This window comes from Melanotaenia boesemani, chromosome 9, assembly GCF_017639745.1.
Source record: "Melanotaenia boesemani isolate fMelBoe1 chromosome 9, fMelBoe1.pri, whole genome shotgun sequence".
NCBI classification, from domain to species: Eukaryota; Metazoa; Chordata; class Actinopteri; order Atheriniformes; family Melanotaeniidae; genus Melanotaenia; species Melanotaenia boesemani.
The window spans coordinates 22,590,822-22,618,561 of NC_055690.1; the positions used below are offsets into that span (position 1 = coordinate 22,590,822).

At 37.5% G+C, this 27,740-nt stretch overlaps 1 protein-coding gene across 2 annotated transcripts; it reads right to left on the bottom strand.

Annotated features, from left to right (window-relative positions):
• Positions 1-31: 31 nt before the first annotated feature.
• On the bottom strand, positions 32-27,520 carry vps53 (VPS53 subunit of GARP complex). Of its 2 annotated transcripts, none has more exons than XM_041994840.1 (22): positions 27,391-27,520; positions 26,947-27,027; positions 25,327-25,376; positions 25,169-25,235; positions 21,392-21,478; positions 20,783-20,898; positions 20,239-20,358; positions 16,199-16,277; positions 15,949-16,092; positions 15,662-15,804; positions 14,262-14,403; positions 12,186-12,281; positions 9,689-9,783; positions 8,432-8,674; positions 6,049-6,196; positions 5,709-5,791; positions 5,539-5,617; positions 5,249-5,397; positions 5,091-5,160; positions 4,839-4,976; positions 1,193-1,297; positions 32-1,120 (listed from the first exon to the last, which is right to left on the bottom strand). In XM_041994840.1, exons 1-22 carry the CDS (start codon positions 27,475-27,477, stop codon positions 950-952), a joined length of 2,493 nt encoding a protein of 830 aa, XP_041850774.1. In that variant the 5' UTR covers positions 27,478-27,520; the 3' UTR covers positions 32-949. The 2 variants fall into 2 exon arrangements, with proteins under 2 accessions (XP_041850774.1, XP_041850773.1); XM_041994839.1 differs by having other exon boundaries at positions 12,186-12,284.
• Between the last annotated feature and the right edge of the window lie 220 nt (positions 27,521-27,740).

Below are 27,740 nucleotides of genomic sequence, written 5' to 3' on the forward strand. Positions count from 1 at the left end.
ACACACCCATTTATTGAAGCACAGAGGAAAATCTGTGGCAAAGTTTTAATAGAGCTGGAGCATACCATCCAGACAATCAAAATAACATTTTGTACCTGATAGCAGGAATGTGTGTAAACTAATGAAAGTGTTTATTTGATCCACATGGAGTTGGAAAATGAGGCACTAGTATGAAAATAAATGAGCATAGCCAGTAAATAGATTACAAGTTTTCCAGAAATAGCAATGCATTATTTTACATCACCCACAGAGAACTTTGCAAAGCTGTGGATACACTAAACAAAACCACAATTTCTCATCAGTGCAGGCAGATAATTTATAAAAGAATATTTTGGACTGTGGACATAAAAAGAAGATGATTTACTGTACAGGGGTGACTTTGTACATTGAGTTTACAGCCAAAAATGGCCTCACGAATGTCTAAAACTGCAGAGAATCCAAGGTCTCTCTTGTCCAGTCTTCGCCAATGTTGACACAAACAGTAAGAGCACCTCAAATACATGGATGACAACATTTCAATCCATTCTTCTTATGTTTAATTAAACCAGTTAGTTCATGGTTACACTATTTTCCAACAAACAATATATCCAGACAACAACTTGATGATCAGACTTCTTTAAATCTGGATTAAATATGTTAAGAAGCAGCCAGAGGATTTCTGAGTAGAGTTTAATCTACAAGATGAAGTCTTCTGAGATCTCAGACTTTAGTGTCAAGAAAAGAAAGGTGGAGAATCACAGAAGTGCACAACATATGTAGCCACAGCAACTAACCACTGAGGAAGTTTCTTCATAATCCAGCATCAGCTTGGCTTCATGTTACCATCAGACAGAAAATTCAGTCAATTTCTCCTTTTTTCTGTAATTCTCCACTTTAACTGATAGAGCATAATGGAGTCTTTGATGAGTAACTGAAAGATCACAGCAGCGACGTCACCGCTTTGATCTGTTCACAGTCTCTTCTTGATGAGTTTCTCTAGTTTGCGGATTCGAGAGGACTCTTGCTCAGGAGTCGGGGCACTGAAGGACAGAGAGGGGCCACCGTCGGCCCCAGAGGGTGGAGTGGGTAGTCGTTGCCTGAAGAGGTCCAGCATGCTGCTCTGTTCACTGCGCTTCAGACCCTACACACACACACACAGAAGCTTACAACTTTCCAGTTTGAAACAGCATTTACATGACAGAAGCAAACTGACCTTCATATCCAGAATCTTCTGAAAGGTCTCAGGATTGCCATCAGCCAAGAGTTTGATGTAGTTATCAACAAAAACCACTGGTGGTTCATGAGGAGCCATCACCACCTGCAGAAAAGATTGGAGTTGGAGTTTGGAGCTTTTCTGTTTTACATAGCATTTATGTCATGCATAAATGGGCAAGAATTAGCTTAAACTGTAATTATTTTAAGGGTCACAATGAGTTTGGGCAAAAAGCCTAATGAGGAACAAACCTTCAAGGACTGAATTCTCTTGGTGTTTTCTTTTCCAGTGATACAGACAGGGTGGAAAACAAGATTTGGATGGGATTTCAAGTTAAAACGAACGTCTGGCTGACTGACATATTTTACACATCAATGTAAAATACATAAGTTGAGCTGCGCATGGAGTGACAGCAGGCAGGAGAGACAGAGGGACGAGATGGCACGTGAGGCTCAGGATTGTGTGGAATTTTTTGCTTTCTTACTAGCCCTGCTGACTGAGTGATTTACTTAGCAACTGTCCTGGAACCAGGCCAAAGGAAAGGACTGCAGGGACCTTGTTTTAAAAAAAAAAAAAAGAAACAGGAAGAGAGTAAGTAAAGAAAGAAAATGGGCAGGGAGAGAAATGGAGTGAAAAAGGGGAGAAACGTTTAGGCTAAACAAGGGTAGGGATCAGGGTTGTCTTTGAAATTCTCCCCAGAAGAGAACTTCAGAAGCAGGAGAGGAAGCCGGAGCTGTGGTGGGCTGAGAGAAAAAGCAGCCACATCTTACAGGCAAGGAGAAGACAGACAGCTCTAATGTATTTATTTTTAATGTTCTCAGCAGATACGCTGACAGAGGGATCAGATCTCTGCTGTAAAACAAATAAATGTAATTACTCTCTTCTGATAACTCTTTGGGATATAAGCTACATTATTATTTCATTTTGATAGTGAATCACCTGACTGTGTAAATATTACGAGGCGATATGCCACTGAGCATACATTTGTTGAGGGGTCCCGATTACAACCACTCCTACACCAGAAACGACAAGAACCTTAAATTAAAGATCTTTCAGGTCACCATTATACTAGTTTTGACAGCAGTATTCATTGTTCTGGTTCAGTCTTTTTACTCTTTTCATGCTGTTACTTTACACAACTGTTGCTAAGCATTTCCAAGCAGAGAAACAAAGCAACTAACTAGCTGGTAAACACTGCAGTGCATGTGGCAGCCAGAGATGAAGATATCTACCTTACAATGATTCAACAACACACTTATAATGTGGTGAATATTATTGATGACAGTTTTGTACATTAACAGTAAAGGATAAGGAGACATTAGATTGTGAGTTAACAGGATAACCAGTACATATGTTAATTAATTCAGAGAAAGCTCATTTAAATATCAAGTTTGGGGAAAGAAACTTTTGACAAATAAAAAATGTATCACTCTGGAATACGTATACAAGTTCTATAAATCAAAATATGCAAAAACAGTGCTGTTCTAGTTCAATGCACTGAATTAAAATGTACAAGGAACATTGTGCAATGGGATATCTCAAAATAATCTTTAAACAGTTAAGAGTTTCTTCAGCTCTTCCACTGAACTACAGTTTCTTGGTGGGGGCAAGTCAGATTTCATTTCAAGCCACAACATCACAGAGTGTAATTTAAAACTATGGTTGAGGCCAGTCAAATGAATTCCTGTATTGACCTTCTCTCAATGGGTTTGTCTTTCAGAAGCTTCACTATCAGTCCAAGGTGGAAGCAATTACCTGTGAGGAACCTCAGTGTTGCATAAAGTCAATGGCTAAAACACTGCATGCATAAAAAGCATCTCTTTGCTCTTTCTAAAGCCAAAAATGGCCACAAAAAAAAAAAATCCAGTTGATTCCAAATAGTTTAAGTTGGACATAATCCACGGAACCCATCCTGGCCTGTTATTCTACCTCATGCTAAATACTGTTGCTGATTATATCCATTTCTGCACCTATACTGCTGTGCAGCTTTATTACTCACTTCAGATGTTGCTAAGGTTGTAACATTCATCTGTCACAGGAAGAGTTAATGGGAATTTTCCTCTACAAAATGTTTAGCCTCAAGGTTTCCCTGCCGATATCTCTTCTGGTATATAATGTCTAGCCTTTACAATCATTTTGTGTCCTCTGTTGACACAGTAATGCACTTCAATCAAAGGCCTTCATGCAGCGTTATCCATGTCTGAGAGTTCTTCAGAAGCCACATAGATCCATTCCAGCTGAAGGAGCCCACAGGCAGTCAGATTAAAAAAAAACAGACAGTAGTGGGCTAATGTGAAGGCTTTCATATAATCCTATAATGTTAAAGGCTCTTTAATGTGAGGCAGATGAGTGGACATTTGTGTATGTACATTTAGGGCATTCTTCCAAGGAACAAAGACAAGCTCACTGTAAAAGCATGGCTGGGATAGCAGACCACACTCAGTGCTGCAAACATTGAGACAGGCTGACATGGGGAAGGAAGAAGGCCTCCGGGGAGTCCGGTGGAAATCAAGGGACAGTCATGCGTGCACTCTGACTGCATGTGCATTTTTCTGCACTCTTGAGACAGTTAATTAGGGTGGGGTTGATCTTTGGCAGCCACATACCAGTGTCCTCTAGAGTCTCATGAGGTGAGAAGCCAACTGGCTGAATCCTACGATGACTCTCCTCGCAATAAACAACTTTCAATATACAACATGGTACACTGCCTGTGTGGGTGTGCTGTGGTGCGTAGACACAACGGTCGCACACACTCATCCATTAACTCACTAGCACCTTTTCACTGCCTCAACCACATGCTGTGTTTGAGGATAAATGTCTTGTTTTGGCCTGTCTTTCCTTCATTAAATAAGTCACACTCCATTTCAGTTTTTTCCTTGCCTCCTGTTAGATGGGTTATTTTGAGGAAGCATGCTCATAAAGTGCTATTGTGAATGGGGATAAAGATACAACTAAAGGGTTATTCTATTACTGGAAAAAAAAAAAAAAACGTGGATAATCTGCTTAAGACAAACATTGCAAGCTGGCTTGCCAGTCCAAACACTTACAGCAGGAGTGTTTTCTTTCAATCTATTGTTGCCCCTCATGATGGAGCTTCAGTTAAAAGAAAGGTAGTTAAGGGGCTGCTTGTGTCTAACTACTCTTGGTCGAGCATTAAAGCTCATGTTTAACTGGATACGTCAGAGCTTCGGCATTAAACCTGCTAAAGAGCAAAGAAAAGATAAAGAAAACACCATTCAGGCCACACTCACATAAAAGGGTTTATCTAAAGTTTCGAGCCTTTAAAGGTCACCAACTGAAGCCTGATTGTTAAAAAAAAGAAGAAGAAGAAAAAAAAGGCTATCATGGATTTAGCCAACCCAGTTAAATGTCATAAAATGTGAAGTGTCCCATAAGGGCTGAGTATCACTAATACTGTGTTTAAGTTGAACCATCTTGTATTTAGAGACATACTCAAGTTCCAATAAGAACCCATCAGTTAAAACAATGCAAGCTTATCCTGAGTGTATTTGTGAAAGGTAAACTGTTTATATCAATTTCAAGTGTCCTTAGATGCCATATTTGAGTGCTGGAATCAAAAGAAGGTTAGATCAGCAAAGGAAAATGTCTGAATAGGGCTGTTGCACAGCCTTCTCTAACTCCTCACCTTAAGTATCATCTCTGCACGCGTCATGCCTTTCACCACTATCTTGGTGTAGCTGGCAGGTGCTTTTCGGAGCACCTGAGAGCCTATTGAGGGCAGATCCAACAAGACTGTCTTCAAGGAATGAGTGTCGAGGAGAAGCTGGTGGAGGAGTTTACACAAGAAAGAAACTCAGCAAATAATGACACTGAAGAGTAAACATACAGAAAGCCACTTAACAGTGCACACAATGCACTTCCAGCATTTTGAACCTACCTGTTCAGCTCCCACCATGCTGATAGGCTTACATCTAAACAGGTGGTTGATGAATTTAGGAATGAAAGAACTAAAGAAATAAAAAACAAGTAGCAAATTTAGTTTTAAGAACTTTTGGATGTGGCTTATAGATAGAAATGTGAATGTGTGCAATGTACTTTGTAAATTTGATGCAGAATTGTGTGAAGTATTTGCGTGTGGAGGCAAGGTTGTCTCTGATGATTGGCACATTTTGTTTGATGTGCATGATTATTGATGTCACGTAAGGACTCTGGTCACCCACATGCTCCACACTCTGCCATGGCATCTAAACCAGAGAAATAAGTATGAGTATCAGAAATTGCTTAAAAACCAGCAGGAATGCAGTGGTACAGCATCTTCTTACATCAAACTAGAGGGCAAAAGTTTAGTGTTTATTTGATTTTTAATTAATGGTAACTGTGTTAACCTTGCTCATAGCAGTTAGAGCGGGATCACAGGCCGCATCGAGATCTTGAACCAGCAGCAGGATACTGTTTGAGATCACGCTATATAAAAAAAAAAAAAATCACAGGTATACTATTGAGGTCATATGAAAGTAGGTTAGGCTAAAAAAAAACAAACAAAAAAAAAACTTACGTGCTGAATGTATCCATCTCCCCAGTCAAATTAATTCTCTCTACGAGCACTTTATCTACTTTCTCCTTCAGCTTTTCTTCCAGCTGAAACACATAAAAATAAGAACATGAGTACATCAGAAAAAAGCTTTGTTATCAGGAGTTTAATCGCACAAACACCCACTAAAAATAAATAAACAAATGGCTGTATTTTTGTTGCATTAAACAGAACATTTCATGATTTGTTGTATTCATATCTGTCAAACATTGATGAAATATCCCTGGAACTGCTGCCATGATCCCCAGTGTAGCCATTCCCAACATTTACAGCATGTTTTATACAAGTGAATGTGTGTACATGCCTGTTGTGTGGTGGCCAGGCAGTACTCTGCAGTACTAAGAATGCTACAGATAAGGCAGAGCTCGTCTACAGTGAACTTCGCTGCCTCACAAACTTCTTTTTCCTTCAGCAGGCTGGTGATGGTGAGACCCCCGCTGTTACTGCTGGATCTGGACAGAGATTGACAAAACAGAAGAGACCAATCAAAGTTAAAAGAGAATAAAAAAGACTCAGTGAATGTGTGAATGCTTAATGTAACAAGGAGAAAATGAGGCTTGTGGCAATATTTAATGTCTACATGTTGGTAAGACCTTTCCTGTCACATCTCTCTATATGCATTTCCTGTTCACTTCTTTTCTGGTATATAATTTTCTTTTCTGGTATAAACATAATATGTCTGGTATGAACCCTCTGTTTTTCTTCAGCTTTTATAGGATCTCTTACAGCAGGTAAAGAAGGCCATTTTTAGTAACTGAGACACAATTGGCATAAGTAGAAACAGATGCAACAGTGGGGACCAGCGATCCATTCATTAATAACCATCATAACAGAGACATGTGGGTAAAACCACAACATAGCGCAGGCTCCTTTTGAGGGCCCCTTTGAAAACCTTATGAAACTAGTTCACTGCACACCACAATGGACGGATGTCTGCGCGTGTCTTTAAGTGTGTATACTGCCAATGAGTGGGAGTGCATCCATAATAGTGTTTGCTAGAGTATGGTATACATTAGCCATCAAATCCAAATGTGTAATTTAGCATGCATGAATATCTGAGCACATCTGTGTGCATGTGTGTATGCACCACAGCCAGTGATGAGTCCTGATGTGGCCAATGAGCCAGAGATGTTTTTGCTAGTAGCATATTAGACTTTACCACAGCCTAACAAACTCCAGATCGCTCATGGCATGCCACCCTAATCTATCAAAACATTGTGAAGACAGAAGATGTTAGTTTCAAAGTTCTGAACAGTCCCACTACCATACCAAAAGAATGAACAATCATGGGTGTGACAGGCTGCTTTTGCAAAAAGATGATCCCTAAACAATTCTGTATTTGTTACAGTCCAGAAATGTGATGATTTCCATGGATGAATTTGATGAAAACACAAAAATCCCATTATTCTTTTAAACAGCAGCATTTTAAATTTTTTTTTAGATGTTTTATACAATTTCATTTTACTTTTTGTTCTCTGGATTACACATAATTGATTTATCTCATCATTATCTGATAGATTCAGTTTGTTAGCGACTGAAGGACTTCAAGATGGGACTTTAACGTGTTAATTACGATTAATTAAAAGAAAAATTAACACGTAAAAAAATTAAAACATTTAATTGCAGTTTGCTTTCCAAACAGCGCATACCTTTGTCAGGGCATGATTTCTGGGATACCGTTTACGGTGACGCACACGTCAAGATCTTGGGCGCTATATTTAGCGAGTTTTCAGACCCATCTAATGACTCGATTTTTAAAAAAGTGACTAGCGGTAAATCCAACACCTTTTTCTGTTGTTAATGAAAACCTTTGGAGACTGACGTGAAAGCACGTAACGTTTACTTTTCTCAACGAGCAGCGGGTACTGCCGGAGGTCCCTCCCCCAACTAAAAGCACTCAACAGCCTTGGTCCTTTGCAGCATCAGTCCCAGCTTCAGAGCAGGAGACGTTCACCTTTGCTCCATGACCAGACTCAAAGCTGCTGCTGGTGGATCCTTCCCTGGCTTGCTGTCAGATATTAAAGCCTATTAACAAAGAGTGTGGGCTCTTCTATTTTCTATTTCTTTTTCTACTATTTTGAACTGAAATGTAATTAAATGCATTTTTCCAGACATTTCTAGAGCATGAATTTACAAAATTAATGCCTGTGTCTATTATTTGATTCAGTCATCCACAAAAATTCAGTTAAATAAAAACATGTTTTCTTTTTGAGGCAACTATTGTTATGCAATTAAAATGAGAATAATCAAGATTAATTAATTACAAAGCTGCTAATTATTTAGATACTTTTTTGTTTTATTTTAATTGTGTCCCACACTTAATCCCTATACATTAAATACACCCCATACATATACATACACATATATGTATAAATACACTATTTAGTTAAGCTGCTTGGCTGCAGATTGCAGGGAGTCACGCTTTCTGTAGTCTTTTGACAAAAAAAAAAAACAAAAAAACAAAAAACTATGCTTTAAGAAAGAAGATAAGAGCTGTTTAACAGCCTGAATCTACTGGCATTTACAGGCAATATTATGCAGCTTGCATTCTTCCTTCAGCCACTGACCTCTGTGTTAATTCTACCAATGAAAAGCACTTTAGGAGTGCAAATTTAAGAATGACATTAATACATTACTCTTTATTTAAAAAAAAAACAAAAAAAAAAACAAATTTAAACCAGTCTTACTTTGGCAGGTTGCCAGAGAGGATCTTCCAAGCATATTCTCTGAGGAATTTCTGGAAGATGGTTGTCAGGGCGATCATGGGTTCTCCAGTGCTTAGTTGAGAGCACTGCACCATACACTTCTTGTAATACACAAAGAGGTCAGCACAGCTGGGCAGCACTGCTCCACCCTCCTCTGTGCCAGCCTTGGGTGGGCCTTGTGCTCGGAAATCGGCCACAAACCGATCGATCAATTCACCCAGGTTCCTGCAGACACCAAATAACAATACTGTCAAATCAATACAAGTTTAAACACACATGCTTGAGTTGGGTGCACATGAAATTAATTAAACTAATTATATAAAAATATTAAAAAGCATGTTATGAGTTCATAACACTAATAAATAATTAAAACGATAAAACTAGCAAACAGGCAACCCAGCTGGCCAAACTGAAGCAAATATTCAAAGTGCCAAATTCTCAGTGCTGCAGTCTACAAGCCCACAGCCAGTTGTTGTGGCCCAATTCTACTGAATCAAAGAACTAAAGCCAAGGACAAAACAAGCATGCCACTGTTCTCTTCAGTAATGCCCCACTAGGGACAAGCTGATTTGGCCTCTGCCTCTTTAAGGCCTTTGAACTGAACTGAAATGTGGTGAATCTGCAGTACAGGTCAATTCCGCCTCCTTGGACCAACAGACATGCAAGCACAGAAGTCCCTAGAACTATGTTTAGTTTCAGAAAACATCCCCACTACTAAAGTTGGGAAGAGATTGACAGAAAGCTGAAGTCTGGTGGTAAAATCTGGGAAAGGGGAGGTTTACAAAACAGAACAGCAGGAATGAAGAAAAAGTGTAAAGTGAGAAGGCTTGAACGAAAAAAAGAACAAGACTCTTGAGAGAACGACAAACTTAAAACATAAATTACAGAATGAGCGAAAGGCTACCAGAAAGGAAAATAAATAAATAAATAGGTGGGAAAGAAAATAGGCAGATCTGCTGTGGCAGCACTTATTCAGCCTCCCTCTCCCTTTCAGTGTCTGTGGTTGTGCAGCTAATGGGAAACATTTCTGCCACAGTGGAGACAGAAGCATGTAGAGGAACAAGGGCTGGAAAGACAGGAGGAGGTGAAGCAGAGTAGGAGGAGGGAGTACTGATTGATGAGTAGGCAGTGGAAAAAGCATTAATGTGCCAGCTTTACATACAACCTACTCTTAAATCTGGGATTATATACCATGACCCAGTTTGATCTATTCTGTTTCTGTCAGTGTGTGCTGCTTACTTGTCTTGGGATTCTATGTAGACATATAGATGAGGTTCAAAGCACTTGGAGACAATGCCATGGAAAGGGTTGTCCGGAGCTTTAGGCTTTCTGGGCTTAAAGAGAAAAGAACAATGAGCTATTAGTGAATTAACCGCCCCAAGACAATTTATTCAGCCTCAGGAGAGCTTGACATCAGAAGAAGCAGCTTCTTCTTATAGTCCATTAATGCCATTTAAAATAGCAGATGTGATCAATTGATTTAATATTATTTTCCATCTATGGGACTGAACCCTTGAAGAAGACTCACTGACAGTTGTTACATCCAGGAGAAATTACATGGGCATTTAGCTTTTAACCCACTGGAAAGATGTGAAGATATTTTGTATAATGGTTGTTTTGACCCTGATTTGAATGCATGTCATCCACTAATGGCACAATAAAAAAATGTTTGTCTTACACCAAAAACTAGTTTAACTCCTTGTGTGGAAGCCTCCCCTGAGGTTTCAATATTTTTTAACTTTTAACATGAATATACAAAGTCTGCCTAAAAACAATTTCCTGATTCATTATTTAGCCTGTTTGAAACATGATTTTTCTGTCATTGCTCTCAATGAGACTTGGCTCTCAAATGATGTAGAATCTCTATATTTGTCAAATTTTACTGCCGTTCACTGTAATAAGGAAGGCAGGACGGGTGGTGGTGTTTCCCTCTTTGTGCATAGTGACAGACACTTCATTAACAGAGATGACCTCAGACTTAAAACAGAAACTAAGGACTTTGAGTCTATATTTATTGAAATAACTCCATCTAGAAGTGACAAAAAAGTAATAATTGGATCTGTCTATCCCCCACCAGATACTGATATTAATCATTTCAACAGCAGTATGGCCTATGCATTGAAATTAATAAATAAAAAAGGTAAAATGACCTATATTCTCTGCGACTATAATATAGATCTGGTCAAAAGTGATACACACTGATTACCTCTAGATTTTTTAAACAATTTATACTCCAATTACTTCATTCCCCTCATCACTGTACCCACTAGTGACAGATAAATCTGTAACATTAATAAATAATATTCTGACTAACTCAGAAAATAAAGTGCTCAATTCAGGTACACTGTGTAGATATCTCAGACCATTTCGATAATGTATAAAAATAAACTTAACCATATTAATAGAGCAGCAAAGAAAAAATACTCTAGCAAGAAATTTAAAGAATCCTCCAAAAGCACTTAAGAAACATGGTCAACTATTAAACAGCTTCTGAGAAGAAGAAACACATCACTACAACCAGCAGGTCATTTTGTTCAAGCAGGGAAGAACATCACCAATCTTTACGAGATAGCATGTGGCTTTAATCATTTTTTTGTGAATGTGGGTCTTGCAAAACCTGTATACAGAAGAAATTTAAACAATATCTTGTACAGCCATCAATATGGCTTTCATTTAACCTATATGGATGTACTACTCCTCATTAACCAAATTTCCTCAGCATTAGACAATATTGAGTTTGCATCGGGCATTTTCCTTGACCTCTCTAAAGTATCTGATACAGAGAACCATGATGTTTTATTGTCAAAGTTGTCCAGACGTGGTTTTAAGGTGATAATATAATTTATAAATGGTTTAAGAGTTATATTGTCAATAGAAGCCAATTTGTTTATTTTAATATTTGTTTTTTTTAAAAAAAAAAGCTCCTGGAAGCATTTTGTTTTGTAAAAAAAAAAAAGTCTAAATCTGTGGGAATTATGAGAAAAGTCCATAAATACCTCAACAGATCTGGCTTATTAATGTTATATTGTAGGTTTGCATATCCATTCTACCTTACAACAATATTGTATGGGTCAGTACTTATCCTACACACCTACACAAACGCCATTTTATTACAATGGCCACTAGTTCCAAGCCCACAGTCACATCGACACCTTTATTTTCTAAACCAAAAATATCGACTGTTTATAACATAAACATTGTGGAAACATATATTTTTCTTTTCAAAGTTCAGTATCTGGGTCACACCCTTCCATTTTATTTTCAACATTATTTTCACAAAAACTGTAACATTCATCCAGAACTGCTAAATAATCTAAGCTCCTACATTTTCCACTTCGTCATACCACCATAGGTCAGTTCTCTATTAAATACAAAAGTGTTATTTTATGGAAAAGGTATATCTACCTAATAGACAGATCACCCTCCTTACCAGTCTACAAAAGGAAAGAACATCTGTGCTTAATGGGATTGTGCTAATTTCTGTTATTCTTTTGCCATTGTAATTTGTTTCCTCAGATGTATGGCTTAATTTTTAAGTATGGTTACTTTGTTTTATCTTAAAACTATATATGTACTATTATGTGTACCAGCTCCTTTGTTATAACTAATATGTTTTATTTCCAGAATATGGTGAGGTGATGGTGTTTCTTTCTTTGTTTTTATTATTAATTTCATAAAATACATGTTGTGTGTAGTGTTTGAAATAAAGGGTAAATCAATAAAAAAAAAAACTCACCTTGGTAAGATCTTCATCCTTTTCTGTGCCCACATCCTCTCCAGGCTCATCCTCAAGAAAGGGATTAGTTGGGTCTAGCGGGCTCTCTGGCTTCTTCTGCTACATAATAAAAAAGATAAAATACAATTCTAATACTAACCTATATTGCTTAGTTAGTTAGGCACATACATATGACTGTCGCTCAGTCATTGCTGCATATGTATAACGTATAATAAAATGAAGTTTCATCACCTTCCTCCATATCTATGTAAGCCATTCCATACGAGGCTTTGATGAAACTATTACAGAGCTCCAATCAACCAAATTAAATTTAATTACAGAACTCAGCAGCCATGGGTGTGAAGTAAATTGAAGACAAAAGGCTTCAGAACTAAATATTATGAGGTCAGGACAAAGTTGGCCCCGACATAACTAATTATGCCCCTTATTATCTGTCCATTCTGCCTGTTTTACTTCCACGTCCACACACGAACATGACCTGGATTAAATGGTCAAATCAGCAGCTGTAGTGCACACAAAAGTAACACTTCTAAATACATCCCGAATTTCTGTGTAAATTAAGACAAAACCTAAATAAGCATGATATGGGAAGTATTAAGTTATCACTGAAGAATCGTGTGTGCACACAGAGTGTGTAAAAACCTGAAATTAGGGCTGGGTGAAATATCAGATATACTAAATGTATATATTGTGTCTTGTGCTTGTCCTGCTTTACTGTTGGTGTTGTATTGCTGCTGGTACCCAAATTTCCCTGAGGACTCTCCAAAGGGATTAATAAAGTATTTCTATTCTATTCTATCCTGAGAAGTTTTACGTGCAATAGATAAAATGTCTATAATGCAAACATCGAGTACAAATGAGCACAGCAATGTTTAAAGCGTTTACATGTGATTTTCTTCGTAGTTTAGCTTCTCATTCCCCCGCCCATCCAGAAAACTTGCCTGCACACATGTTGTTGTTTCAGGGGAGACAGGAAAGAAGCATGGAGTATGCAGCTAGCTAGCTAGCTAAAGATTGTTATGAGATGGAAGCTGAATGCAAGACGTCTATTTTAAGCAGTAACACACCTCAGAAATGACGACAATGATGAGGAGACTTGATTGTTCAGCTGTGTGTGTTTCCTGATGGAAGTTCTTAGTACACCAGAGCAGGAAACTCCTCCACCTGCTTCTCCTTCTCCAGATGCTCTTATTATTAAATAAGAGCTGATCTTAAACCAGATATTTTTGTCTGTTTAACAGGTGGCAATGTGCACACTTGTTCTGCTGATAGTAGTGTAGCTCATCTGTGTGTGCACGCAGCACAGCATTTACAGACCTGACATGACATGACATAATTACATGTCAACATGTCAAGATAAATAAAACCAGGTGGTTTAGTTTGATAATAAAATGACAAAATATAAACCTATTCTAGAGGAAAGGGGACCTAGATTACTTCTGCAAACTTAAAATAACCTAAATAATATAAAATAAGATAACATAAAATAATGAAATAAAAAATATATCAGATATTGAGTGATTATAGAAAATAAAATAAACTTGATCTTCTAGGGTTGGTGGGAGTTGCTGGTGGGAGGCTGGGGCGCCCCACTAAAATAACGGTCAGGGAAAAACTGGGTTTTATTAAATGTTTGACTGCAGGTCCCTGGTTCAAAATAAAAAGTTTGTTGAAAGGGACAAATCACAATAAAAATAAATTTGTCTGAGCTTACTTAAATCCTAATGGTGTCTTTTTATGCATGATAATGTTCAATATTTACACAGTATTTTAGAAGAGATTTCAAAACATTGTTTTGTGTACCGGGATAAAGCTAAAAAATATCAGGATATCAGTTTTAGGCAAATCGCCCAGTCCTAGTTGAGTATTTGGTCCTAGTTTGTTGTATTTGGACAACACTTAAGTAGATAATAAAAGCAAGGAGTGCAAGTATGCTATAAACATGCTCTCATCCAGTTTTCAATCTTTAAACTTAAACTGTGTTTACACATTGCCAGCTAGAAGAAAATCAAGTAGTAGTCAACAGACCAAAATTGTCAGACAGTTGCATTTCTGTGTGTGTTCGCTTTTTCTTACTCCAGGTGTGTCCGTCAAGGTGCATCCGGTAAAGCGTTTGGCCAATAAACCCTCAAAGTTTGTGGTCCTCTGAATAGCAAATAGAAGCAGTTTCACTTCAATCTCTTTTGCCCGTGTTCGCATCACCTTGGCAAGCTCCACCCTTAGGAACACAGAAAAAAATGGAAATAGAGTCAATTTTAGGACATCACCTCTATTATTCCACTAAGCCATACAAAAGTCCTTCAAGTTTTGATTTTTTTTTTAAATGACAACTTGAATTTTTACTACCTTTCATTCATTTTAGCCATAATTCATTCTTTCTTTCGTGTTTCTGTCATAAGCTGGTTCAAAGCCTGAACGCTTATAATTATTGTACTATTAGAAAGATGCAGAGACCAAATTATGTCATACTGTTTTTTGAACCATTTAGCTCACAGTGGAAATCATTAGAGAAGTATTCATGACGCAGAAACTGCTGTGTTATACATCATGTCTCTGATTTCAAGATGATTGCATGACTGACTGTTAATACACAACCAGGTGGTATTACACCACTTTTGCTTGATTTAGTATGGAGCAATCAATGGTGGGATATAATAAGTGGTGAAATAGGAATATGACAGATTGAAAAGGGTTCAGTCAGAGACAGGAGAATTAGGGCTGGGTTATATTTGCTGTTAACACAAGCGTAATCGTTAACATTCCACTAGGTTTGTTTATATACTCGCTGCAAATGTGAAAAGGTCAATCTACAAGTCACATCGTAGTTATGGGGCATCAACCCCCAAAACGCTTCCAATTTATTGCCAGCCGCTAAGGCACGAGTTTATCACAGTGCAACACGGAGTAAAAAAATATCATACAGATGCCGGTAGGTGTGTGGTCTTCTATACTATCCACCATTGTGTTTACCTCGGATCTGTCTTGATCATGCTTGTTTCGCATGAGTCTCTAACGAACTCTAGGAAAGTGTGGCAGCCATGATATGTACGCGGACGCATTGCTAACAGCAAGTACATCCCAGCTGTTATGCAGTTCCATTGGGTCCTTTCATGCAGATAAGGGAAAACAAAGAAAACTATTGACACTAGGTCATTGCTTATGTAGGTCACCTACTTAAACTGCTTAGCATATTGTACCAATTCCCAGAGTCATTGTGGGCAAAAACCAAGGGATTCACTTTCTAAAGCTGTGTCTAAAAACTAATTTAAGAATTTCTGCATGGTTAACTTGATTAAATTTCTCATTTCCCCTTTCTTTCTTCTTCTGTAAGACAAACACTCAAAATTGAAAAAATATGACTACATAAATACATAACAAATTAGGAATATTAATAAACTATGAGATTCATAACCTAAGCTTTGTGGCTGCAGTCTTCTCCTGATGAGCTTGCAGACGCTATGCTGTGTGTCCTTTACCTTGTTATGTGGCAGAACTCCACAGCAATGCGCTCTGTCATGGACCACTCTTCAGGAAACATTCGGCCATATTTTTCCTCGTAGTCTAACAGCTGCCGTTTGATCCAGGCATACCGGCGATCAATCTTGTCCAGCCAAGCAACCTGACAAAAAGGCCTCAATAATTTTAATAAATATCACCCTTTTGAATTAAGTCATTACTGTAGTCAATTCTCTTTTCAATAAGGAATAAATTAATGGTAAAAAAAAAACATGTATTGAATCAATTTTTTACAACTCTTACTAACATCTTGATTTTCCTGGAAGAGAACCAGATACTCTGAGAGGTGCTGCCTGATGAATTTTTTGATGATCTCCTGTTTGATGCGCGGGTCAAGCACATTTGCCACTAGACAGGCATCTCTCAGCACGTTGCTCGGTCCACCGGGTCTCTGTGTGAGAGCAGTTCATTTTATTTAGCTGATTTCTTTTGTTTTAAGAGAAAGAGATTTAGAAAAGTAGACCATCTAAATGAAGAGTTTTATTTAAGAGATTTACCTTGGAGCCTTGAGAGGGGAAGGCCTCTTCAAAATCTGCCAGGATCTGAGTCCCCAGCTCACTTTGTGCTGCCTTTACTCTGCCAGCAACAAAAAAATAAAACAAAGAAAAAGAAACCAATGATAACAAGTAATTAATAGTTTTTTTCCAAGCATGTAAGCATTGCACAGTAATAAATGCATGTGTGTGAATGCAGGCTAGAATAAAAGTTAGAGTTACAACTTACTGAAGGGGCAAAGAGCTTATTTAAAAATAATCTAAGTTGAACTTGTTAAAAAAAAATGGCAGCTGCACTGGCTCCATTTAGTCATGGCTACAAACGCTGTCTGGACAAAAGGTCAAATTAGCCATAAATTAAATAAAAAGAAGTGCAACAGAGGCTGTCCTTTGGCTCAAATGTGAATCTTAATGTGCCAAAGATATTTAACAATGATTTAAAAGACATAATCTTTATCCTTATATTGCTTGCTTAAAAATGATGAATTTGTTTATTTTGGATGACATACGAATCACTTTATTTTTTTTTATTATTTATTTTTTTTTATTTAGAGTTATACTGTAAGCAAGTGAAAACCACAGAGGCTGAGAGAAAAACAAACAAAAATGCAGCTCATCTAATTATATTTTATTTAATTTCAATCAGTTTGTTTTATTTCTGCAGCATTAACATGTTTGCAGCCTGGTAGAAAAAAAATATTTAAAATTTCACTGGTGTTTGTATTGGATCTTCGAAGCACTGGAATGGGTAATTTCTGGCAACTCTTCAATCTAATTGCATTATTGCTCAGTGGGTTCACTTCGGTGCAGCTGGGTTACCCAATTTACATACACAATATTCTTTGATTCTCTGTGAGATGCATGTCTCGTCTAGCTTCAAACGCCAACAAGCAACTGCTCATTCTCAGCTACAAAACATCCACAAACTAAGAGATGCTGATGCCACAATCATAAATCCATCTTCACAAGCATTCCTATTTTTGTTTAAATGTCACCCTCACTTTTAGATTAATCATATTTCATCATTTGTGATTCAAAGACACTTTTTGTTTAATTACAAAAGTTCCAAAAAAGTAAAAAAGAAAACTCCACCTCTGCAAAAAGAACATGCGATCGTGTGTATAAATCTGTACAGCTATTAAAGTTAACTGAAAGCACATACATAGTGATTGTATATCTATTGTGGGAGACAGGAATCCACCAAGCAGGCTGTGTTTCTCAACATGAAACTGAGATACTTTCTATTAACTGTTTGCATCCAGCTGTCAGACATGCCTTTGTTTAGTTCCCTTCTTTATATTTGCTCTTATCCTTTTCTTCAGCATCGTCCACGCAGCTGTTACTCGGTATGAGCACCATCTACCACACCTCAGTCAAAACAGAACTGAAGGTCATACTTTTTGTTGTTTGTTTTAGGGCTAAGCGCTGCTTTGAATCTGAATATCAAGCTGTCCAGTGTGTTCCAGGCCAATTCAGCTCTTGGAAAATATTAGTATAAATGGACACAGCCAAACAAAGACTTTCTGTGTGACTGTTTGAGTAAATTCTCATGTGTTTCAACAAGATTACACACAGGCAATTGCATTACTGGCTCAAGAAAGAACAAACAACTAAAGGTTACAGTACTGATAGACATGTTGCAAGCATAAACAACAATCTTAAGTGCATATTCTACTCTAGAATGTGCTGCATGATGGCAGCAAACTGTAGTAGGTCCAATCATACTGTTTTCATTTTTAGATATAATCAACTTTTTAAGACAATCACCATCAAGTTAGTTTTCCAAGAAGATTTTTTTCACACTGGTTCAGAGGCTGTGCAGTTCTGATTTTTCTCTGTACTTTGGACTTTTTTGAGACTTGTTATGATGGAAGAGTTGTTTACCAGCAGGATCAGCTGATTAAGCTCTCCAAAACCAACATAATCAGTGATTTAACACACCAAATCTCAAATGAGTTGAAAAAAAAAAGCAAAAAGGATGGAGTGAATCAGAGAGAAAAACAGTGGAAATTTAAACCACTTTTTCCAGCCGTTTTGATGGGTAATGTGAGATTGCTAGCTAACAAAATGGACTAGTTCAAAGTGTTAACAAAGTCTCAAAAAGAATCCAGGGAATGCAGTATTATGCATTTCGCCAATACATGATGATCACATCCCAGACTATAATGTGTCTGTGCCCTGCTTTAATACTGTACAAGCAGACTGCAACAAGGAAGTCAGCCAAAAACTACAGGAAGGTGGAGTTGCAGTGCTTTTTAACCACTGTTGGTGATACCCTGGACATGTCACTGTAAAGGAGAATATCTGGACAAAGGATACTGAACTGTTAGCCACAAGTTTACATCCATATTTACCAAGAGTTTACCTGTGTCATTCTGGTAGCGGTTTATATCATACCCGGTACGCAGGCTGTAACATCAAAAGCTCCATTGTTGCTAGGCTACAAACACAGCATCCTAATGCATTCATCGTGATCTCTGGAGACTTCAACTACATCTCCCTCTCTGCAACATTACCTACCTAAATTCCAACAACTTACCAGAGAAAATAAGATGTTGACTTGTTTTATGCAAATGTTAAAAATGCATACAGTTCCTCTGCCTGCTTCCTTTATGAAGATAAGACCATATTCTGGTTCTTTTAACCTCCACCTACAAGCCCATCTTTCAGTAGCAACCACTGATCACACAGACTATTAAAACCTGGTCTAATGAAGCTGAAGATACTCTGAGGGTGTGCTTTGAGGGCACAGACTGGAATGTCCTCCATGAACCACATGGAAATGACATAAGTGTGAGACTGATTATATCATCTTCTGTGTGGACAGCAGCATCCAAACAAGAACAGGGAGATGCTTCCCCAATAACAAACCCTGGATCACCAGTGACCTGAAAAAACTGCTAAACATAAAAAAGAAAGCCTTCAGCAAGGGAAGCAGAGAATTATTGAAGACAACACAAAAACAACTCAAAATAAAAATAAAAAAGTATAAGCAGGACTACAGGAAAAAGTTAGGTCATCTCAAGGAGAACAATGTGAGGGATGTGTGGTCATGGTCACAAAATAAAAGGATCACCAGTTTCAAGTTGAAGGGGATCAGGCTGATGAAAATCTGGACAGAGCTAATGAGCTCATGCTCCTCAGTAGGTTCAGTTCAGAACAAAGTTGAGCATAATCAGCAGATATCTTCTATAGGTCTGTTGTAGAAAGTGCAATCAGCTTTGGAGCCATCTGTTAGGGCAGAAGCATCAGAGCCAGAGACTTAAAGAGACTGAGCAAACTCATCAAGAAAGCTGGTTCTGTGCTGGGAATAACTCCGGAGTCGCTGGAGCAGATTGTTCAGAAGAATGCTGCACAAGCTGCTGAAAATAATGGATGATTCTTCACATCCTCGACACAACACAGTGCAGAAACAACTGAGTGTGTTCATTGTAAGACTTCAACAAGTCCAATGTAAGACAGAAAGATACCAGACATCATTCCTGCCAGCCATTGCCCTCTAGAGCAAAACATTACCTTCCTCTAATGAATTATTATCGATATATATATATATATATATATATATATATATATATATATATATATATATACACAATATTGCAATTTTCCTCTGTGTTGAAGTATTTTAATTTTATTTAATTTATTTAATTTTATTTAATTGAATTCATACCACAAGTGCATGTCACTTTTAAAAGAGGAAATGTTCATGGAGATTTAAACACACCCTCTGCAAAGTGTGTCCCTGCTGTCACATTGGAAAAAAAGCTGGCATAACGACAGCCTATTCAGTCACTTTGCTTCCTGTGTTTTCTTGCAAGTGTGGTGCAGTGCTTAAATGTGTGTACATCTGCGCAAACAGGATGTAATACGCAAAATACCTCAACAAATACTGGAACCACTTTTCAGCAGCTCAGAGGACAGACTGTGGAACATTTCAGCATAGAGATCACCCCCTGGCTACTGGAAATGAGCTCCAGAGTTATGCTGAATACAGCCCTGTGTGAATGTGAGAATGTGTGTGTGTTGATCTGCATTCTAGATACCTTTCTGACAGCTGTCTGATCTGGGCTATGCCCATATATTTGTGAAAATGTTCCAGCACATTGACCACTCCCTGCAGCAAGTTGGCCACCTCCCCATACTGCCTCTTTCTGGTCATGGCTCTAGAACAAAACACACACATAAATAAAGCATATATTTATGCAATGAGGAAATATTACAATAGTTACTAAAATAATAACTTATTGTGTGTAATATGCTTGATTAGATTAAATTAGTTTTGGAGTTTTTTAACTGATTTTTCCCCAAAGTTAGAAACTAATAAATACCACATACTAGAAACAGGCCATTCATTGTGACCCTTTATTGTGGCAAGTGTGCATGAGATTTAACAAGGCATTCATGATCCTATGGCATCTGGGATTTAGATAATACTAAGCAAAAGGGCATGTGTTGCCTTAGTTCCAAACATCATCTGAGAGCTTACAGTCTCAGACTTTCAAAACTTTTCAAAACTAATTTTTCAAATAAGATGAGGTTTCGACAGAACTGTCTGACTTTTTTAGAGTTAGCTGAAAATGTACCCACTCCAAAGAATCAACACCCCCTGCCAGCATATGCAGGTGGTTGAGAGTAGTGATGGAAGTAGTGAGGTGGCGCTTGGCATGGTCCAACTGCTTTATGTCCCTCGTTATCTCTTTGACCTGTGCAAGAACATGTTTCAGTAAATCATCAAGATGGAGAAAAGTTGTTTTTTAAGAAAGTGGGGATTTACAGTTCAGGGGAAAAGAAGAGGAGAAAGCACAAATAGATGAATAAATGTAAGAGAATGGCTCACTGGACGGGAAAAAGGACTAAATAAAGAGCATTTTCTGCTTTACAATTTACAATTTCTTAAAGATACCTCCCAAGGGAAGGCTTGCTTACTAGTGCAACCCCTATTATCCCTTCCCTGTCCTTTCTGTACCAACAAAGCATACAGATATCACTGACAAACAAAACACAAAGCTTTGCTTGTTGTAACAGAAAAACAGAGGGTGTATTATCCTGGCTCGAATAAATAACTTGCCCAAATGTCTTCTATAGTTACATAAAATATTACAGCTGCATCTCCCTTGTGTTGGGGTCATGTCCATGTTAAGCTTTAGCAAGTAACATTGGTGTGTTTAAATGTGTTTTGTGTGTGTGTGTATGTACCATTTGTTCAGACTTCTCTGCCTTGTCCTTAATATCTTTGATTTTGCCAAAGAGCTGCTGAATGGCAATCTGAGCCTCTTCCAAAGCCTGTGCAAAAACAAACAAAATAACATTAAACATACAGAAGCATTTCAATTACTGTATAAAATGTACTAAAAACACTTAGCACGTACTACAGAATTAAGTGCATATTTACAGGTTGGTACTTCTTGACTGGTTCACCAGTAGAACAGTACAGATACAAATACATATACAGCTCATGTGTGTAGGTTTTCTACTTGCCTATCAATGTTGTGGATTTGTCCAAATTAAATTAAAGGAAAAATACTTTGTTTATCCCAGAGGGAAATTTCACTGTTGTAGTAGTTTTTTTTTTTTTTGTTTGTTTGTTTGTTTTCAAGTTATACAATACCAAATACATGTGGTATTAATATAAACCCAAAATTAGTCACAAGTACAGATAGGCAGGGTGTCCCATTATTAATTCTCAACGTGCTGTAAAACAAAATGGTATAATTACCAGAGAACGCTTTCTGAATAAGATCTTCCCTTCTGTATGCAAAAGGCAGGACATTACAACTAGAATTACTCTGAAATTGGTCTCCAGTGGAGAACCTCCAGCTGTGAAGAGCAAAGGCAGAGTACCTAATATTCCCCACATTCTCTGGTGTTCATTTGTTCACAGTGCAGATAAAAGAAGACCTTTGTTGTGAATTGGCTTCTTATCTGTACAGCAGTAGTGCATTGAGCCTAATAAATGTGCATTTACATGTAATTAAATTTCCCATTAAATGTAATCCTGGATATTTTGGTCAAATTTCAAATATTATTCTATTGTCACAGCTCTATAAAAGAGGCGCTGTGAACATAATACATGCACTTCTTGACAAGCTATCTGAATATCTAACGTTAAAAGGTCTTAAGTTGACACGCAGGCCATAAGGCTAAGCTCAGTGTAGAGGCCATCAGTGCTAATGTTAAAGAGATAATTAGCTATTTTAACAGTCCACATGACATTAGACAGTTACAACTGTAAAGTGGCTGTAGTGCTATTCTAATATTTCCCCTTCATCTGACATGGCAGCTGTTCTTTCATGATCCTAAAGAGAGATTTTGCTTTGACATTTAATGCCAAGCTAATTGGCTTCATTTGGCCTGTTGCTGTGGCGGCACTGGAGACACAATTTCAACTCTCCTCAGACTCTCTCCTACACACATGCACACAAGGAATGCTAACAGCCGGCACCAGCTGTCCGAGGAATTTACCACTTTCACAGACACGTCTAACAAACAAGTGGACAGTGGGTTGCTAAACACACAAGGCTGTGTGGGTGCACACACACACACACAAACATAAATACAGTCTGAGCTGAAAGGCGAGCAATTATTTTCCTTCCTGAGTGGTGTCAGTACAGTCACACAATCAAAGTGAAGATGTTACCACATGATCTCGAATCTCAGCTAAATTATTTTGACTTAAAATGTAAACTCCATGTAATATGCCTATCATCAACAGTCTGCTAAGGCCACACAGAGAGTCTGGTTCTGATTAGCCTTCAGTCAAGATGAGAAAAAGTTGCTACTAACTCATGCATGCTGCTTTCTTTTTAGTCTTCATACCACACCAAGGTTGTTGGTAATTAGAGGGATTAATTGAAAAAATGAAGGCAGGTTAAGCAATAGCACTTTGATCTGAACACAGAGGATAGGAGATCCATTGACTCTTTTAAGAGGTTCCCTGGAGGGCCTCCTGAACAAACAAAGTGCAGAGTCCAAAACTTCCAAAGCTGCAATTGTCGCTAATGCGGATTCAACTGATTCAATCTGGCTTGCTTCCTTGTGCTCATTTCCTGTATTTAGCCCTGAGGAAAGCTCAGAAGACCACTGCCCAGCAGGCGCCTCCATGCCAGAGATGTTATCTGCATTCACACAAACCAGGGCATCTCTAGCGTGCAATAAGTAGCACATGCTCCATGGTACACAGAGGCTGTATTATACAGTTTACACAAGAAGGGGAGCCTCTTTTCTTTGTTTAACATACTTATTATCAACCTAACTTAGTGTTCTTACAAATATTAGTGTAGCTTTCCTTAAGCAGAGGCCAGATTTAAGTGCATCTACTCCATTTTAAATGTTAATAATACAATAAAACAGATCAACCAAACAAAGCTATTTTAACAGCTTGAACGATGCCTGACAACAGCTCTTCGTGTAAACATTTCTAGGGAGAAGGGAAAATCTCAGGGAATCAGTCCTTGTGTTAAAATGCTCTTTCCTAGCGAAGCTTAATATCAAAGGGAACAGTTTATAGAGCACCCCATTATAAACTACAATAGACTACTGAATAGACTAATAGAATATTAGGCTGTTGCTAATATTTTTCTTGAGTGGTTCATTTTATTTCGTGTTAGGTTATGAAAAATGCATCACTGTTCAGCTAGTGTTTCACAGTAATGAAATAGATTTAGCTGCATATTTTCTTTATTATGAAATACAAATTAACAGCATATAAACTAATTAAAACTGTAAAACTTTACATTGAGACAAAATAACTACCTGAATGTGTAACAAGTAGTAGGCTAATTAAAGTTATTTTAAAAACAAAATCCAATTACATTAACAACTAGTACAATTTAAAGAAAACTTTTTAAACTTTTTTTAAGACAAAAATTGTAATTATAATGTCCCTTAAACTCAATATACTGCTGTCAAGAAAAGTCAAATGTTGAATGTAACATAGCCATTAAAAAACTAAATATAAGCTCTAGTAGCCACCAGAGTCTGATCATTCCCACACTTTCAGCTGGCAAGCATGTTACCCTCTGCCTCCCCACAGAAAAGAAAAACTCAAAGGAAGTCATTCCCTTTACCTATACTTCCTCCATTTTCTATCCTCATCCAAACTTGTTCCTTACATCCCTTTATTTAAAAATTACTATCTAGGGTTTCATTTGGGGGGTTGCTTTCTGACTGCTAATCTGGTTGGTTTTATTCTATTACTGTCTCAATGTATGGCCTTCTTGAAATGAACACCTCTCCGTCTTTCCGTCTGCAGAAAGGATTTTCCTCTGGAAAGGCTGGAATGACTCTGTGGGGTTGGAAAAACAAACTATATTATTGTGTGACTGTTTAATGTTATTGGTCTGGAGAGGATTTAGAGTGTTTCTGCTACTAAACAGTAGCTGACTGGAGAAAGATGGGCCCACCAAGCTAGATGCTGCAACAGCGCACACCTCATCACCTCCACTGATCAGGACAGACATGGCCCCCCAAACAAGTGTTACATTCCTTCTGAGACACATTACCTTGTAAGAGGACGGAACAGAATTAAATCAGCTGGGGGGGTGATCTCCAAAATCATAATCTCGCAAAAAATAAAGGCAAAGAATCACAAGTCTGGGTTGTGAAATAAATATACACATGAGAAACTATTTCATAGACATGTTTTCCATAAAGGGGCAGTTAGAGCTGCGGGAATGGATCTGAGTCATATTGTCCTTTTCCATGGAAACAATATGGAGAGAGGAAAGAGCAGGAGATGGAGAGAAGTTTGTTTTTCTGTGTTGGTTACAACCAAAGGCACCATTCTAACTTGAAGGAAACATATATTAACAGCTGTGGTGCTGCATCTCAAGCAGTAAATTTCCTGATGTAAAGTACTCTTGTAAAAAGAAAATGTGAGGAGAGTCCAGACTCAACTGTCACATTCTCCTATTTATCTGAGGTGTTTTTCTATGTACAAATTCACATTGCTTGACAACTTGAAGCGCTACTGACCTGTCTACCATCCTGACCCACGTTAGTCTGGCCTCTCACCACCGTCCTGATGTTGTCATCAAGACGTCTGTCAAATTTAAAAGAAATAAAAACTTTTGTCACATTAAAGGTGAATTATTTTGAAAAGAATTATTGGGAATTGTTTAGAATGAACTCACCGTATCTTGAGACGAATTTTGCTCACCACATCATCAATATTAGCCAAAGACTGACAAAAAAGTAGAGAGGATGTCAGCAAAATTAAGCATTTTAAGCACATACTGTAAAATTCTATTTTCTATAAGAAAACCATTTTATTTGATCTCTTTGACACCTTATTATCCATAGATCCTAACATAAAAATTCTCTAAACTGAAATGCATAACTTGTTCTACATAAAATATGTGCTAAAATAAGTAGATGAATTTGATTCAGATCCTACTAAAACTCTACTGTGGTGTGTCAATGCATAATACTCAATGCAGGAGGAGCCTTTAATTTGTTAACTTACAGTAAATACATTACAATTTGGTGATAATACTAGCCGAACCAATGAATTACAAAAAAACAAAATATAGGGTTGCACTGACCCCTTATGGAGACACATGTACATACATGTATGTAACTCACACACATGCTTAAAAAACAATTATCTAACTACTGGAAAGTATTATTACAATAATATAAGTTTCAGATGGAACTACAAAAACTGAACAAGAACAGCAATTTGTTGAAACATAAGGGTTGATAAATTAATCACTGATACATGTTTATTTTTAAATAAAGGGTGAAACCAAAGTGAAGGCAAACTACAGTGCATTCTTGTTAAAGATTTTGTATCTCTGAGGTGGGTTTGGGTCTGGAGGACCTGGGTTCAAATTCCTGGGCTGGCAACTGAGGTGAACTACTGTAGAACCCTGAGTATCATGGGTGTCATAATCTGGCCTGCCAACTAAGAAAATTTAATATGAATGAAGTATAAAAATAAAGTACTAATATATATATATATATATATATATATATATATATATATATATATATATATATATATACTCCTCAAAAGCTTTAAATACTACTGTGCGATTAAGACAGTGAGTTTAGATAACAAAAACAATATTCTTGCAGTTACGTTTTTAAGTACAAAAACAATGTCATGTACAGTACACCCTCTGATTTTATACACTCCCACATCACAGCGCAGTTATGATTGTCCTGATCAAGTATGTGTGAAACAAGTTACTGAAACATTAGTTTTCACAATTAGTGAGGCAGAAGCACTGTGTGTGTTTTAAACAGGATGGTTTTTGATGAACTATCCAGAAGCAAAACTAATATAATGAGAGAAAAAAGGTTATGCTCTATCCTTATGCTCTAAACTGGAAAAGAATGTGTTCTTCAGCCTTTTGACACATAGTACACATTTAACTTGATCCTGTAGTTTTTATTATACTATGTCAAGAACCTACATTGCTCCTGTTAAACAAAGCTAAGGGAATAGTTATACGCTGTGAGATATGCTCTTACTTAATCATTTGCTTTTAAAATTAAGACACTTATAAACCAACAACAATTGAGTTTTTCCCTTTACACCTTTTTACATTATTAAATATAATATTTAGAAAAGTGCAAGTGTAAAATGTTCCTAATGACGTGGTACTGACTTCTTCCTGGGCTTCAAGAGGTCTATAACAACCAGGATGCTTGGGCTTTAAAAGCTTCCTGGACGTGCAAATAAAGTCTCATTTTAAACTGGTCATGGACCTGTCAGTGCTACATAGCTATAACACAACTCATTGCACCTGCTCCGTGGGGAAAAGTGTGTTGATGTATTCCACAGCATTGAAGTCTGCTCTGTCCAGTGGATCCTGGCTGGGAAAAACCTTCAAAGAAAACAAGAATTCGTATAATACTTAGTAACATGTAATGTGTTTTTGTTCGTTGTCAAACGTTATCAAATAAGCCTGTGAAGTTATTCAAAATTTTAGCAATTTCTCAGGCCAAAGTGTGAAGACAACTTTACAAGATAAGACTGTGAATCACTACTATATCTGACACGCTTTTTTTTTGGCAGGGAGAAATTTAGCTAAGCCAAGTAGTCTTAGTATTTTGGATAATATAATAATATTTATCAATGTCACAGTCACATTAGCCCGCAGGACGGTTAACCGGCTAACAGCTGGCTACGTGTTCTCCAAAACAACATGTTTCCTCGAAACGCAAGAGAAAAAAGTCTGAGTGTCTACCTGTTCAATAGCTAACTGCACCTCGGGTGTTAGGTGCAAAATAGACTCAAAATCCTCAGCATATTCAAATTCTTCTTCCTCCATCATTGTAAAGATTAACGCATCCGGTTAGCACTTCCTGGTGATGAGGATTCTGGGATATTCTATCACGTGACATCACGTTACGTTTTAGAATGTCGAAAATCTGAGCATTTGAGCTCAGACACATAAAACCGTGGTTGCACAAAATTGAGATTACATTTTCAGATTACAAAAAATAAATCATGTTAATCAGCTAAAAACTGTGTAGCTAGAAAACAGGGACAATGTGAATGATTACAGTTGTACATTTTCATTAGGTACATCTTGAA

Coding starts and splice junctions, on each gene's coding strand:
- vps53 (XM_041994839.1), bottom strand. CDS start 27,477: ATGATGGAGGAAGAAGAATTTGAATATGCTGAGGATTTTGAGTCTATT. Junction 25,377..26,946: donor CACTTTTCCCCACGGAGCAG/GTGCAATGAGTT, acceptor CTTTTTTGTCAG/TCTTTGGCTAATATTGATGA. Junction 21,479..25,168: donor TGGGTCAGGATGGTAGACAG/GTCAGTAGCGCT, acceptor GTTTTTGCACAG/GCTTTGGAAGAGGCTCAGAT.